The sequence below is a fragment of the Rhineura floridana genome, chromosome 8 (assembly GCF_030035675.1).
Source record: "Rhineura floridana isolate rRhiFlo1 chromosome 8, rRhiFlo1.hap2, whole genome shotgun sequence".
In the NCBI taxonomy this organism is placed as follows: Eukaryota; Metazoa; Chordata; class Lepidosauria; order Squamata; family Rhineuridae; genus Rhineura; species Rhineura floridana.
The window spans coordinates 11,751,898-11,768,345 of NC_084487.1; the positions used below are offsets into that span (position 1 = coordinate 11,751,898).

The 16,448-nt window shown below is 47.6% G+C and overlaps 1 protein-coding gene across 1 annotated transcript in view; it reads right to left on the reverse strand.

Moving 5' to 3' along the window:
• ITIH5 (inter-alpha-trypsin inhibitor heavy chain 5) overlaps positions 1–16,448 on the reverse strand; it is a 70,732-nt gene that overhangs the window by 8,376 nt on the left and 45,908 nt on the right. The window contains exons 8-10 of the mRNA XM_061638295.1: positions 7,874–8,045; positions 4,479–4,788; positions 2,348–2,904 (exon numbers count right to left, since the gene is read on the reverse strand). Of these exons, the coding sequence (XP_061494279.1) occupies positions 2,348–2,904; positions 4,479–4,788; positions 7,874–8,045 (1,039 nt within the window). The remainder of the gene's footprint in view (positions 1–2,347; positions 2,905–4,478; positions 4,789–7,873; positions 8,046–16,448) is intronic.

The window sequence follows — 16,448 nt, forward strand, 5'->3', positions numbered from 1 at the left end:
AAATTATCCATTTTTATAGAGCTGGAGTTTGCAGCACTGAATTACTCTCAGGCTGGGCCCCACCTCCACTGTCAGAGGCAGTGTGCTTCTGCACACCAGTTGCTGGGAGTTACAAGGTGGGCAGAGTGCTGTTGCGCTCAGGTCCTGCTTGGGGGCTTCCCATTGGGGCATCTCATTGGCCACTGTGAGAACAGGATGCTGGACTAGATGAGCCCCCTTTGGCCTGATGCAGCAGGTTCTTCTGATGTTCTTAAGACCATCATCAGGGCTAGCCCAAGACATGTTGCTAACATGAACAGCAAGAGGGTGCCCCCTAGACTGGATCTCACTTCCAGCACTAGTGATGGAACAAGTAAATCTTGTATGTCACTCGCATAGTAAAAGCAACTGTAAATCATCTAGCTTTAACAGTTATTTATTTTCTTTTTTTAAAAAAATACCCTTAATATATTTAAAGCATGTTTATTCTGCTCTTTAGCCAAATGTACTGCCTTCAAGTTGATTCCGACTTATGGCGACCCTCTGAATAGGGTTTTCATGAGGCTGAGAGGCAGTGACTGGTCCAACGTCACCCAGTGAGCTTCATGGCTATGTGGGGATTCGAACCCTGGTCTCCCAGGTCCTAGTCCAACAACTTAAAGCCAAAAAAGGCTCCCAAAGCAGCAGACAGATCAGTTTAGAAAAGGAAAACCTTGCCATCAGAACTGCAATCAAAGAGACACAACAGGAAAGGAAAACAGGAAGAGGAGGAGGGGAACCCCCCCACACACACTAGTTCTTAAAATTACAATGATCTTATAAGAACTGGGATAGAAACAGCTAAGGAAGAGTCAAAGGCAGCAGCTAGTCTCTCAGCAGAGCTAACGGAGTGGCCCTGTTTCTCATCTCTCTCTAACGCAGCCTGATAGGATGGCTGCTGTCAGGTGACAGTTGAGGGGTGGAGCTAGCTTCCTAGCAGAGCAGGAGGCATGGCACTTCCTCCTATCTCTGGGGCAAACATTGACCAGTGTGTGAACCCTGGAAACAACTGCACGTCTCTATTAGGGAGGGGTGAGAATTTTGATTCAGTTCACATTTCAAACAGAATTTATCCAATTCACAATTTCCAAAACAATATGAGAACTGAAACACAGCCATCCTTCAAAATTTGCATTTATTAGAATTTTGGGATGCAGTTCCCCAGCTAAACAGTTACAAAAATGCATATATTAGAGGAAAGTGTGCATGAAAATGAATACACGAGTGAAAATAACAGGTGAAAAGGCATGGAATGATGAGAAACGGCTTGCAAAAATGTGTACCGTTGTCAAAACTGCATACAAAAATGTGTTAATTTTTTTACTGAATTTAACATTGGAAAAATTTTAAACGGTGAGAACTGAAACAGACAGATCTTTCCATCCCTAGTCTCTAGACCAGCCTTTCCCAACCGGTGTGCCTCCAGATGTTGTTGGACCACGATTCCCATCTTTCCTGACTATTGGCACTGCTGGCTGAGGCTGATGGGAGTTGTGGTCCAACAACATCTGGAGGCACACTGGTTGGGAAAGGCTGCTCTATACACCTGGTGTAGGAGCCATGCTGTGGTCTCACACACAGTGAATTAGCTGTACACTGTCCCCTTTAGGACAACCCATCTTCCCTGCTCTTTGTATTCTCTTGGCCTAGAAGAAACCTGGCTGCAGGCTTGTATGAAGAGCCCTGCCTGGGAGCTGCATAAAACCCTGTTTTAAAAAAACAAACCAGTCAAGTTGCTGACACTTGTATGGAGCCTGAATCCAGTGTTCAACGTTCAACCGACAGCACTGGAGTTGGTGTAACACAGCATCTGAGGCCCCATCTGCACCATACATTTAAAGCAGTATTTTACCACTTTCAACAGTTGTGGCTTGCCCCAAAGAATCCTGGGAACTGTAGTTTGTTAAGGGGGCTGAGAGTTGTTAGGAGACACCGCCCCCATTCCCCTCACAGAGGGGAAGGGTTGTAGCTCAAAGGTATAGCATCTGCTTTCCATGTGAAAGCTCCCAGATCCCATCCTAGACTCCCTGGCTGAAACCTTGGAGAGCTGCTGCCAGCCAGTGTGGACAATCCTGAGCTACATAGACCAATGGCTGACTCAGTATAAAGTGACTTCCTATGCAATATTGTGGGTGGTAGTCAATACAGTCCTGCTCAGAGTAGACCCATTAAAGTTAATGGACATGGCAAATGGCAGTTGATGCATTTCAATGGGTCTACTCTGAGTAGGACTGAGTCGACTACAACCCTGTATTTCTGTGTCATTTGATGTGATAACTGTATGCTACTCTTGGCGCTCAAAGCTAAAGAAAATGTGCATGGGTCTTACCTGATGGTGCTCGGTGGCCCTGCAACCCCTGCACAATCTCCCCAACTCCTTCGATTGATGGGCCGGCGTAAACCTCTTTTGGGGGGTCTGCCTGACTGGCCAGCTCCTTTATCTTCAGGGCGGTGAAGGGGGTGACAAAGTTGTACATGAGGGCCAGATTCTTGGCTTTCTCCCTTAAAGTGTCCTTCTCCTCTCTGTCATCACTCTTCAGCCAGGAAGTCAACAGCTCCTTGATGGTGAGGTAGCTCCAGGTCCGTTCAACATAGTTCTGTTCGTCGGTGGGCTCTTCAGCCCCTTTGGAAGCAAGCCCAATATGGTTCTTGCCAGAGAGGTCTACGGCCACGTCTGTTTTCAGAAGGACATACTTGTCGCTGTTGCTGGCTGTCACTTCCACATGCAAGCTATTGGGGGTCTTGTTGAAGAGTTTCCCAGCAATGACGATCTCGGATCCATTGAAGTAGTTGGGGAATAGGTTCTGGGTAATCTGCTCCACGCTGTCTGTAGGATAATCCACCCGGATGTCGGAAAGAAGAGGCGTCCCGATCTCATCATAGAATCTGCACATGAACATTTTGTTACTCATTCATCCCACTTCCCAACCAGCGAGAAGGTCTAAGGGACAACATTACACACAAGGAGAGCATAGTAGAGGCAAACAGACACTCCTACAGTAGACAACAAACCTGATCATCCTGCATCAGATCCCCATCTTGTGCAGCCCTTCCCTATCCAAGGCTACAAGAAGTACCACCCCATCCCCACACATCCCCATTATCTCGGGGTATTAGGATCCAGGAACTCGCATTTGTGCCATGGTAACATCTCATTCCCCCCAATATACTACTGTATCCAATGAATGTTTACTAAGGATGATTTTACACAGCAGTTTGTTGGGGACTTGGTGCTTCCTGCCTCACCACCATTTAATCTGGATTTACCATTTTCGTGGTTTTTTTTAAAAAATTACTTATCGGATTTTCCACAGAAACAGTGGGCGATATTCAACTAATGTGTCCTATCAAGCACAAGGATTATTAGTGCAAAGGGACTTTCACCCCTCCCCGTATGTGCTCTGGAGGGTTGGGGGAACGCCTAGAACAGATTTTGGGGGTGCATAGTGAGAAAAGGAAGGAGATGCTGCAGCTCTAGCAGTAATCCTTGCACTGAGGACATGCTTACCTACATTGGATACAGCTCACTAAATCCAGATTAAAGCGGGGGGATAGGATGGCAGTTTGAGGAGAATAATTTTGTGTGCATGCTCTGCTAAACTCGCCGATGGTTTAGGAAATGGTTGTCACGAAAGGTCCCAGGTTCAATCCCTGGTGTCTCCAGGTATGGCTGGGAATGTCCTCTATCTGAAACCCTGGAGAGCTACTGCCAGTCAGTGTAGATAATACTGTGCTAGATGAACCAATGGTCTGACTCGGTACAAAGTAGCTTCTGATTAGGGAAGGGTCATAGCCAGTAGCGTAGTGGCAAATTCAGAAGTGCCGGGGCCCTTCATGATAGTCACAGCCATCCCCCACCCATTTTTGTTGTTGTGACGCATTAAAGGGGAGAGTGTTAGCTACTGAAAAGAGTCTTCCCTGTGGTTGACTCATCTCCTTTCACTCTGCTTGTTTCCAATCAGCAGGGAAGGGCAAACCAGCATGTGAGAAGACTCTTTTCAGTGGCTCACACTCTCCCCTTTCATGCTGATTGGCTCATGGGATGCTGGAGATATAGGGACCCTGCTGGGACCCTGCTCCCAAAAACATAAAGGGTCTAAGAACCACTGAGACCCTGGACCACTACACCCCTGGTCACAGCTCAGTGGTAGAGCATCTGCTTTACATGCAGAAGGTCCCAGGTTCAATCCCCAGCATCTCCGGGTAGGGCTGGGAATGCCCCCTGCCTGTAAGCCTGGAAAGCTGCTGCCGGTCAATGTGGACAATACTGAGCTAGATAGATCAATGAGCTGACTCAGTCTATATCAGCTTCCTATTTTCCTACAAGCAGCACCGAGTCCAGAATACACTGCCTTCTGGAAGCGCCCTAAGTCCTACTGAAGTCCACAGCTGGGTTTGCGCCCAGCAAGTGGAAGCCCAATGCAGTTGAAGATAAAGTTGGTTGCGTGTTCTCCACCAACCCTTTCAGCTCTGCCGCAGCATCCTCATCTTCCTGTATGCGCCGTGACATCCCACAGTTCTCCAGCGCCAGCCTCTCTAGCAATTCGTAGTCCACATCACTGCCGATGCCAATGGTGAAGAGGCAGAACTTGTTGCGGATGGCCTCCTTGGTGTTGCTGACGATCTTGGCAGACTGCGTCTCCCCGATAGTAGGCCGGCCGTCGGTCAAGAAGATAATCAGGGAGACGCTTCGGGCCTCGATGTCACTCTGAGCGATGTAGTCGTTGAGTATCTGTGTACTAATCTGGAGGGCCCCATTGATGTTTGTGCCTAGGAAGACACCACAGAATCAACCTTTTTTGGGCATAGGGAGGGGGAAGGAGTTAATCATTCAACTTATACAGTAATAATAAAAAACCAGGCTCTATCCAATGTTTATTTATTTATTATTTGTTTTATATCCCGCCCTTCCTCCCAGCAGGAGCCCAATATTCTCTGTCCACTAGTACTAAGGCACTTAATAACATAAGAAGAGCCCAGCTGTATCAGGCCAATGGCCCATCTACTTCAGCATCCTGTTCTCACAGTGGCCAACCAGAGGCCTGTGGAAAGCCCACAAGCAGGACCTGAGCTCAACAGCACTCTCTCCACCTGCAATTTGCAGTAGCTGGTATTCAGAGGCATAAGAACATAGGAAGAGCCCAGGGGTGTAGTCCCCCAGGGTCTTCAACCCATTACTGTTTTTGGTTCCTATGCCTCCAGCATCCTGTGAGCCAATTAGCATGAAAGGGGAAGGTGTTAGCCACTAAGAAGAGTTTTCTAACATGCTTCCTTGTCCTTTCCTGTTGATTGGCTATTCTCCATAGCTAACACTCTTCTCTTTCATGCTTATTGGCTCCTAGGGGTGTCTGTCGTTCTGAGAGAAGGCATTAACAAAGATATTCTCAACCCTGGACTCCTATTGGGAGGAAGGGTGGGATATAAATAATAATAATAATAATAATAATTTAAATTATTACTATTACTATTACTATTACTATAATAATAATAATAATAATAATAATAGCCCTGCAGCAAAACAAGGTGGCTGTGAATAACACAAAGGGACCCTACTCTTCTGAATTTGCCAGTACACTACTGGAAGAGCCTGATGGATCAGGCCAGTGGTCCATCCAGTCCAGCATCCTGTTCTCACACTGGCCGACCAGATGCCCTAACAGGAAACCTGCAAACATTGCTTGGGCCCAGCAGCACTTTCAGAAGTGTGCTGCCTCCGACTGTGGAGGCAGAGCATAGCTAGCATGGTTAGTAGTAGCCACTGATAGCCTCATCCTCCATGTAGTTGTCTAATCCTCCCTTAAAGCCATCAAAGTTGGTGGCCATCACTGCCTCTTGTGGGGGCAAATGCCATAGCTCAACTATGCGCAGTGCGGAGTACTTCCTTTTGCCTGTCGTGAATCTTCCATCATACAGCTTCATTGGATGTTCCCTAGCTCTTGTGCTAGTGGATGGGTGAATTCCAACATTGCAAACCATGTCTACAAGAGTGAGATTTCTAAAGAACGTCAACACTATATTAACTGTACTAATTTTGATCTCAGTTGGACTAAGATTCGGCTACCTAAAATTCTTTGGAAATGTCAAATGGCAGATGACAAAGCTAATCCTTTCAGTATGCATCTGTCAGTAACCAACCCCATTACACCCTACCCCTTTGGATTCAAAGCTCTGCACAGGACAGGCCAAATTATTCTCTTCTACAATGAGCCAATAGACAAAGGCTCCTGCACTCTCTCAGAGGCCTGAGATTCTCTTCTTGCTTTCCAGGAGACATTTGCAAGCTTCTTCTTCATTTGTCTGGGTGCAATGGGTGGATTTTCACAAAGGGGATTAAGACAAATTCATAGAAGACAAGTCTATCAATGGCCGCTAACCATGATGGCAATAGGCAGCTTCCATGTTCAGAGACAGTAAGGTCCCAGAGTGCCAGGTGGTGGGGACCAGCAGCAGGAGAGGACAATCTATACTCTACTTGTGGGCTTCCCAGAGACTCCTGATTGGGTACTGTGAGAAACGTGGACCAGGTCCAGCACCCGGCACCCTGGGGAATTAGCCAGGGCCCCAATGCACCTACAAGGCCCACTGGCACTTTTGCCTGCTTTGCCGGGCCCCCCAATGTCCAATTCTGTGAGTCAAAAGAGGAGAGACAAGCTCTGGTGCTAGTTATAGATTTATTATGTTGTTCAACACATTTTGGAATATATTCCTTTCTCAGGAGCTGTGGAGCTATATTTCCTTGGCTCTTTAAAAGCAATGGAAATTCTTTACCAAAGCCCCACACCGAATATAAATCAAACTCATACATGAGCAACATAATAAATCTATAACTAGCACCAGAGCTTGTTTTTCCCCTTTTTGACCTTTGTTTGGTGCTTTTCCCCCTTTTTGTTCCTGATTCTGTGAGTTGCCATTTTAATTTCCTGCAATGCCCCTGATGTAGTATCACCCTAAGGCATTCTGGCAAATTCTAGTGGCAATCTCCAGCTACCACCACCATGTAAACCCCATAGTGAGGAAATGAGGGCCACACTACCTCAAGGGCAATCTTCCAGGGGCCACATGCCAATGGGCAGGGCCAGAAGCAAACGTGTGACACTTGCCCTCTCTAGCCATGCAACAGCCAGAGGTTTCTACATGCCCATCTCTCCACCCAGGCAAGCAAGAGGCAATGTCACCATTCAAGGACGCATTCCAGCTAAACAAAAGTACTCCAGGGGGCCACAGAGCGGGGCCAGTAAGGAGTGATGCCATGGGGAATGGGGTGTGGTCTAGGGAGCAGACATTGGATGGGACGAGTCTTGAGGGTTGCATAGAGAGGCCTGGAGGGCTGCATTTAGTCCCCCAGGCCTGGGGTCTCCACCCTTGAAGGAAACCAATGGCTAGGGGCCCACCAATGGAGGACAGAGCGCACCAGAGGGCAATATGCCCAAAGCCCCCAAACTTGAAGCTGGCCTAATCTGGATTTGGAGGTGGGGAAAGGAATGCCCCAGGCTCTCCCCACTGCATTCCCCTTGCTAATCCCTAGGCAGGCCAACACATTGGGGTCCCTGTCTCCTCTCAGAGTTCTTCCAATGCTCCGAGCAACCTCTTCTTTGATATCAGTTCATTATCCTGTCTCTGTGCCTTTAACAGATGCATGAAAAGCATAAATCCCAAAGATGCAGTTCTGGAAGAAAGCTGCACCTGTGGAACTTCTGGTTCATGTAGCAGTTAAAAGCATAGAGCCTCTGTCACAGAAAAAATAACAGTAACAATATGGAGTTCATTACACCAGTACAGCCCTCATGTGTGGGCTGTGCCATAATTACATTGAACAACACATAGTCCGACCCATTCCTCTTGAAACCAAGATTACCTCCAGTGGGGGACATATTATGGATGTAGATCTTGGCATCTCTTATGCTGTTGGGTGTCACTGGCACCAGCTGGTCTTGTTGCCAGACCTTGATTCGACTGGAGAAGCCAATAATATTGAAGTGATCCTCAGGCCTTAGATCCTGGAGAATGGTGAACAGAGCATCTTTTGTCTGAAACGAGAGACACAAGTTGGCTGAATACATACACAACATACAACTGGCTAATTTACAGCTGTGCCTTTTTAAAATTATTGATTACTGTAGCACCAAGAGATTATCACAATGTGTGAATGTCTGATCACAGATCAAACATTAGGCCTTGGGCTCAGGAACTCTCTCACAGTGCACAGCAGGATATGAGGTCTACATGTGCATATTTATTTATTTATTTATTTATTTAATTTCATTTATAAACCGCCCATAGCCAATGGCTCCCTGGGCGGTGTACAACATACTGGGCAGTGTACAACATACATATTTGTCTGCAAGTAGGCACACCTATATGATCATTTCAGTTAACAAAAAAATCTTTCAGTTCAATGTGTTGTCTTAAGGCTGGGGTGGGGAACCTGCAACCTCCAGGCCAATCACGGCCATCCAATTTGGCCCATGAGGACATTTTCCTCAAGCCACATTCACCTCCCCATCAGCTGATTTCACTAGCGATGTCAGCTGATGGGCGGGAGGACAGGGTTTAATCCTGCCTCCAAGGAACAAGACTGAGCAGGCAAGGCAAAAGGATTTAACCCTCGCTTACCAGCTGAGTGGCAACTAAAGCTCTGTGAAAAAGAGCTCTTTGAAGCAGCTCGCACGCATGCGTGCTACTTCAAAGAGGCTTTTGCAAAGGCTTTAAGACAGCTGCTGCTTGCCCATTTACTCAAACAGGAGGACGGGGGCTGCCTTCAAGTATCCGCTATCAGGGATTTAAAGGGGACAGAGGAGACTTGCAAAAGCGTTTTCTGAGTCTCCCTGTGTTTCTGTTTTAATTCTCCATGATCTCAGACAAAGGGGGAGGGGGGAGGCATGGAAGAGGCTGGTCCAGGAGACTTAAAAAGGAAATATATGAGGGACTTGGAAAATGCAAGTCTCTCCCCTCCCTCTTTAAGTCCCCGATCGCGGAGATTTAAGGGAAGCAAAAGGGATTTGGACAGGTGGGCACCTCTGCCTACCTGCCAATCATGTGACATCATAATGATGCCATGTGGTTGACAGGTGGGTGGGGCCGTCCACCTGTCAAATTTGGCCTGCAAGGCAGATCCTGGTAGGGATCTGGCCCATGGAGCCAAAAAGGATCTTCTTTGATGCAGAAGGTCCCAAATTCAATCTCCGGCATCTCTAGGTAGGGCTGGGAGAGACCCCTGTCTCGAATCTTAGACAGCTGCTGCCAGTCAGTGCAGACAACACTGAGCTAGATGGACCAATCCTCTGACTCAGTATAAGGCAGTTTCCTATGTTCCTGGATACCGCCCTTTGCAAGTATCCCTAGTTTCAAGGAGCCTCTCACGAAGATCCCAACAGCTAAGACCTCCAACAAAATGAAAAAGTTCTGCATTTTGGATAATATAATTTGACAGGCTCATATGCTCCAGGATTCTTGTTGTTGTTGTTTGTTGTTGTCATCTACAAGCCAACACTGAAGTCAAAAGCTTGCCAGCAGAGCAGTGCCAGGTCCCTTCCCTTTCAGTCTTAAAATATTGAAGGTTTCTTGGTTCGAGATGCAAGGATAAATTTGAAGAGGATCACAAACATCTGAGTCGTCTCTGTTCAGCTTCCCTTGTGATCCCGAATGGAATCCAATGATGTCATGGCAAAACACATTACCCATCGCAACGGAATCCGGAGTCATCTCTACAGCTGGTGGCCTTGGGGTTGGATCCAAGGGCTATCAAGGACAATGGTGGTTGTTTAAAAAAAAATAGAAGCTTTCCAGCACTAATGTGATGCAGCAAGGAGCATGCTGGACATAGGCCTGAGACACTAGTTTTGGTTGAAATTCTTGCTCGTAAACTTTGAGCCACCGACTCTAAATTCAGCCTCAATGCCCCATCTCTAAAATGGAAACAGCAGGGATTCTTTCCATTAGAACATGAGGAGAGTCCTGGAAGGAACCTTAAAGATCATTTAGGCCAATCCTCTTACCACGGCAGAATCTGTGATGTAGGATGCAACTACACCATCCTTAATGGATGGCCATCCAGCCTCTGCTTAAATACCTCCAGCGAAGGACAGCCCACCACCTCCTGAAGTAGTCTATTTCACAGTTGAGCAGCTCTAGTTTCTCCTAGAATTTAGGTGAAATCTGCTTCCATAAGAACGTAAGAAAAGCCTGCTGGATAGGACTGAAAGCCCATCTAGTCCAGCATCCTCACAGTGGCCAATCAGATGCCCATGGAAAGCCTGCAAGCAGGACCCGAACACAATAGTGGTCTCCCCAGCTGTGATTTCCAGCAACTGGCATTCAAAGGCACACTCCCTCCGATAGGGGAGGCAGAAGATAGCCACCGTGGCTAGTAGCCACTGACAGGCTTAACCTCCATGAATTTGTCTAAATTCCATTGAAAGCCATCCGAGTTGGTGGCCATCATCAAGATAGTGCTCTATGTTGTGAGAAAGGGGAGATCCATTGGGCTCTAGGGCAGGGGTTCCCAAAGTGTGGTCCACAGACAGGGGGCCTCTCTCAGCCCTACCAGGAGATGTCAGGAATTGAACCTGGGGCCTCCTGTGTGTAAGTAGGTGCTCTATCACTGAGCTGTGGTCAAACCAGAAAAGGTGGTGCAGTATTAACGTGGAGATGATGAGCGTGTGGCCCTCCACATGTTGTTTGACTGCAGCTCCCATCATGGCTGGCCATGGGCCTTGCTGGTTGGGGCTGATGGCAGTCTAACCTACTTGATTTTCACTTAAAGTTCACTTGCCCACAACTGTTGGTCTTTTCCTGCAATCCGCAAGAGCAGGAGTGTGTGTTCTGCTTTACACATGACAATGACGAAGTCCATATGAACTAAGCGTGCGCCCTAGAGACACTCTCAAAATGTATCGAAGTACAAGAAACTGAACTGGTCTGGCCTAATTCCAGCAGCCCTGCTGGCTTGGCTTTGAAAGGATTAGTCTCAGCAAAGAGGTGCGGAACATAGATAGCTGCTTTCTATCCAGTCAGACCCTTGGTCCATCTAGCTCAGTATTGTCTACACTGACTGGCAGCAGCTCTCCAGAGTTACAGTCTTGGGGCATTCCCAGTCCTAAGTGGAGACTGTTGGGATGTGAACCTGAGACCTTCTGCATGCAAAGCAGATGGGTTGGGCTGGACAGGTCCCCCGCCTAAAGGCCCGGAGAGCCACTGTCGGCCAGCGTAGACAATTCTGACACTGTAACATTTGGAGGGCCATGGGTTCACCATCTCTGGTCCAAGATGTAGAGACCAAAGGCAGCCAGGAGAATGCTGACCACTTTCTGCCTGCCAGAGCGACAGATGGCGGTCCTTCCCAGAAGCCGGCATGACATTAGGCCAGGCGATGGGTCCTTCTCAGAGGAGAACCGTGGCGTCAGTGTGGCATTTGTCTCACACAATCCCTCGCTTGTTGTGCAGCATGGGCCGGGGGGGGGGGGAGCAAGGATGCCATGACCGTGAAGTGAAGTCAAGCCAGTGCAGTGGGAGACAGAGTTCAGCGGTTCAGACTGCCCTCACTTTCCCACACACAGCTAACTTCCTATGAAGTCACAGCTGAGCAACAATAGCCTCATTCTGGTGCCTCGTCTGTCTCCATTCATTTGCCCTCGGAGGCTAATGGCCACTTTCCTTGGCACATTAGGGAACTGTTATCTAGCTGTTCTGTGGGCAGGGCCAGACCTCCTAACCCCTTGCCTGCGAGTCTCACGGCTTTATCTGTTAGGAACACATGTAGGAAGCTGCCTTGGGTATTACTGAGTCAGGCCGTTGGGCCATCTGGCTCAGCATTATCCACACTGACTGGCAGTGACTCTACAGGGTTTCACAGAAAGGACAGCCTGCTTGGAGAAACCGAGGATGGAACCTGAGGCCTTCTGCATGCAAAGCAAGTGTTCCACCACTGAGTTATGACCCTGTCCAAACAGGAATATAGAAAGCAGCCTCATACCAAATCAGAACATTAGTCCATCTAGTACAGTATTGCTTACACTGACTGGCAGGAGCTCTCCATGTTTTCTGGCAGCGTTCTCTCCCAGCATTACCTGGAGGTGCCAGGAACTGAACCTGGTACCTTCCGCATGCAAAGCAGACGCTCTGCCACTGAGCTACGGCCCTTCACACACAGCTACACGGTCGTCCCATATACTTTGTTCTGCTCTGCCCTTGAGAACGTACAAAGAGCCCTGACAGATCAGACCAAAGGCCTGTAGTCCAACCTCTTGCTTCCCACAGTGGCCAATCAGATGCCTCTGGGAAGCCCACAAGCAGGGCAGAGAGACAAAAGCCCTCTCCTACTCCTGCTCCCCAGCACAGTTGAAAGAGCTGGGTATCGAATCATAGAATAGTAGAGTTGGAAGGGGCCTATAAGGCCATCGGGTCCAACCTGCTGCTCAAGGTAGGAATCCAGCTAAAAGCATTCCTGACAGATGGTTGTCCAGCTGCCTCCTGAACGCCTCCAGTGTTGGAGAGCCCACCACCTTTCTAGGTCATTGGTTCCATTGTCGTACCGCTCTAACAGTTAGGAAGTTTTTCCTGATGTCCAGTCGAAATCTGCTTCCTGCAACTTGAGCCCATTAGTCCATGTCCTGCACTCTGGGACAATAGAGAAGAGATCCTGGCCCTCCTCTATGTGACAACCTTTCATGTACTTGAAGAGTGCTATCATATCTCCCCTCAGTCTTCTCTTCCCAGTCCCCTGATCATTCTTGTTGCCCTCCTCTGAACCCATTCCCACTTGTCTGCATCCTTCTTAAAGTGCAGTGTCCAGAACTGGACGCCGTACTCAAGATGAGGCCTCATCAGTGCCAAACAGAGGGGAACCAATACTTCACGCAGTTTGGAAACTGTACTTGTACGTTTAGCCTGAACAAGGGAAGACTGATGGGAAGACATGATAGTGGCCTTCAGTTACCTAAAGGGCTGTCAAACAGAAGATGAAGCAGGCTTGCCCTCTGTTGTTCCAGAAGGCAGGACCAATAGGTGGAAACTGGAGAAGCAGATTTCAGCTAAACCCTAGGACAGGTGGGGAGCTGCTTCAGCCCGAGGGCCATATTCCCTTCTGTGCAACCTTCTGAGGGCCACATCCCAGTGATGGATGGGGCCAGAGGCAAACTCTGGCAGGGCACAAATGCAAAAATTACTTTTATACAGTGGGCCAGTTTCTATACACAATCACACACCCCTCTCCATCCACAAAACCAAGAGGCCTTATCAGAGTTTTTACGAACACATTACAACCAGGCAAAAACACTTGGGGGGTGAACCACGACCAGTGAGGGCAGGGCCGGATTATCCATTAGGCTTAGTAGGCTGAAGCCTAGGGGCCCGGAGCTCTTGGGGGCCCATGGAGCACTGGCCTGAGGGCCCGTGAAGCTACAGGGAGCCCTCTGCTCTCCTTCTGCTATCCGTGGAAGCATCCACGGACCACCATCCCCCCACTATCCCCCAGCTTTACCTACCTTTCCGTTGTTTTTTGCAGCGTGCAGATTTACCATCAATAAAGATGGCGGCCAAGGTTTCCTTAAGGGGCTGAAGCCTCTGCCACCATCTTGGCTGATGGCACGCATGCGTGCTACATGGGCACGTTGCTGCCATCAACAAAGATGGCGGCAGAGGCTTCAGCTCCTTAGGGAAACCTCGGCCGCCATCTTGATTGATGGCAAATCTGCACGCACCGCAAAAAACAATGGAAAGGTAGGTGAAGCATGGGGATAGGGGCCCCCAAACACCAATCAGCCTAGGGGCCCTCCTCAGCTTAATCCGGCCCTGGTGAGGGGTGTGGCCTGGGCAGAGGGGGTGTGGCCTGAGAAGAGTCCCAAGGGTCAGACAGAGAGGACTGCATTTGGCCCTAGAACTGCAGTTTCCCATCCCTTCACTAGGAGGAACTTCCTAATGTTCAGAACTATTCAGCAGTAGAACAGACCACCTTGGGAGGCGGTGGGCAGTGGAAGTGTTTAAGCAGAGGCCGGATGGCCACCTGTTAAGGATGCTGCAGCTGCATCCTGCATTTCTGGTTGAACTAGATTATCCCTAAGGTACCGTCCAATTCTGAAATTTCATGCAACAGCCATCCCCAAGTGCCCTCCAGATATTTTGGACAACAGCTCACGTCATCCCTAATGACTGGCCATGCCAGCTGGAGCCATTGGGAGTTGTAGCCTGACAATATCTAGAGAGCACCAGGTTGGGGAAGGCTAGATGATACAAGACTGGAGGTGTCACTAAGCTTTCCTGCTTAAAAAGCACTAATAGACATCTGTTCCTACATCAGTTTGTCTGGTTTGCCTTTTAAAGCTATCTGAATCAGTGGCTCTTGCCATATCTTGTGGCACGGAATTCCATAAATTAATTGCACCTCGTATAAGAGAAAAATCAACTCATTTGAAAAGTGGTGTTGGAGGAGAGCTTTGCGCATACCATGGACTGCGAAAAAGACAAAGAATTGGGTGTTTGAACAAATTAAACCAGAACAATCACTAGAAGCTAAAATGATGAAACTGAGGTTATCATACTTTGGACACATCATGAGAAGACATGATTCACTAGAAAAGACCATAATGCTGGGAAAAACAGAAGGGAGTAGAAAAAGAGGAAGGCCAAACAAGAGATGGATTGATTCCATAAAGGAAGCCACAGACCTGAACTTACAAGATCTGAACAGGGTGGTTCATGACAGATGCTCTTGGAGGTCGCTGATTCATACGGTCGCCATAAGTCATAGTCGACTTGGAGGCACATAACAACAACAGAGACCTATTTTCTTTTTCTCTTTTTTTCTGTCTGGCTAAACAACTGCATGGAGTGTCTTCAAATCCTAGAACTCCTTGTGCCTTTAACAACAAAATAAACCCAACAGCTGCTGTACCTGTTTCCTGGAAGACTGAAACATGCAGGAAGCTTCATCTATTGAATTTCAACCTAGCAGGTACTCAGCTGTGAAAGGCACAGAAATTCTGCCGGGACAAGCCAAATGAATAACCCTTAGCTCATAATGCCTCCTACAGTCTGGGCAGACTTCCAATCGTCCTGCAAGGCAGACTTTCCATAATTTAAATGTAACCTTCAGCCCATTTTCAAAACTTGAATCCTGCTTTTCTCAGCAGATATCACATTCCTCTGCCCTTCCTTGCTAGTCCCTCAGTCAAGCTATCGCTCTTTTTCTTCCAGTAAAGCACGCAAAATGTAAGCAAGCACAGCCTCTCCATGACCTCCGATAATAAGTGTTTTGTTCTGACTTCCAGGACTGAAGTTCCAGGAAAGAAACAGAAGCTTCATCTAGCAATGCTTGAAAATATAGCAACCTCCCCAAGAGATAAGCCCATTTCTGTATATTTGCTTTCTGCTCTTAAAATAACCTCCTAAAGCGTTGCCTGTCAAATACAGCATCTAGACATTATGTTTATTGTGTGGTTTGGAATTATCGGGCATAGAGTGAAAATAATAGCTTGGGGGGAAGGAATCAGGATTTTATCACTTTCCCTTGCGGTAGTCCCAATGAAAATTGCCTGTTCCTCAAGAAGTGCTGTTAGTCCGCAGAAAGGCTGCTTTCACACATGTCCCGATTTCTAAAATCCCTTTCACACTGCAGTACCTGTTGCATTAAGGAACAGCAGCTTTTTCAGCTGATATACCGGCATTTTGTGCAACTGTCTTTCACACGGCTTGTTTTTGTCCCTGACCCATTATATACATGCACACTGTTCCCCACTGTGTAGGAGGGCTAAGATCTCATCCTATCACCATGCAAGCCCTCTCCCTTTAGGATCTGACTTTTTAAATTGTTTTAGTTGTATCAACACAGGGGTGTGTGTGGGAAATGCTGCTGCTATCTGTGCCAATGCCGGAATACCGGTACAACATTTGTCAGGCAGAAAAAAAAAAAACACGACTAAACCGTGGGCCAAATTCAAGGTTCTAGTTCTGGTGTACAAAGCCTGATACAACTTGGGACCAGGATACCTGAAAGACCATCTTACCCTTATGTACCCAGTCGATCACTGCTCTCTGCAGGTGAGGGCCTCCTGCAGATACCATCTTATCAGGAGGGCCATTCTGCACAACCTATGAAATGGACCTTTAGTGTGGCGGCACCTACCCTGTGGAATTCCCTCCCCTTAAATATTAGGCAGGCGCCATCTCTGTTATCTTTTCGGCACCTTTTGAAGACTTTCAACAAGCCTTTTAAGTTAAGACCTATCCCAGTCTGCATCTGTGTTGGAATTGCTTTTAATGTTTTTTTAAAAAAACCTTTTTTTTTCTAAACAATATGTTTTTAACCCTTTTTATTTAAGATGTTTTTAAAGCTTTTTAAAAGAATGTTTTTAAAGTGGTTTTGTTTTAATGTATTTTAAGGTCTGTTTTTATGATGTTTTAAAGTGTTTTCACTCCTTTTGTTTGCCGCCCTAAGC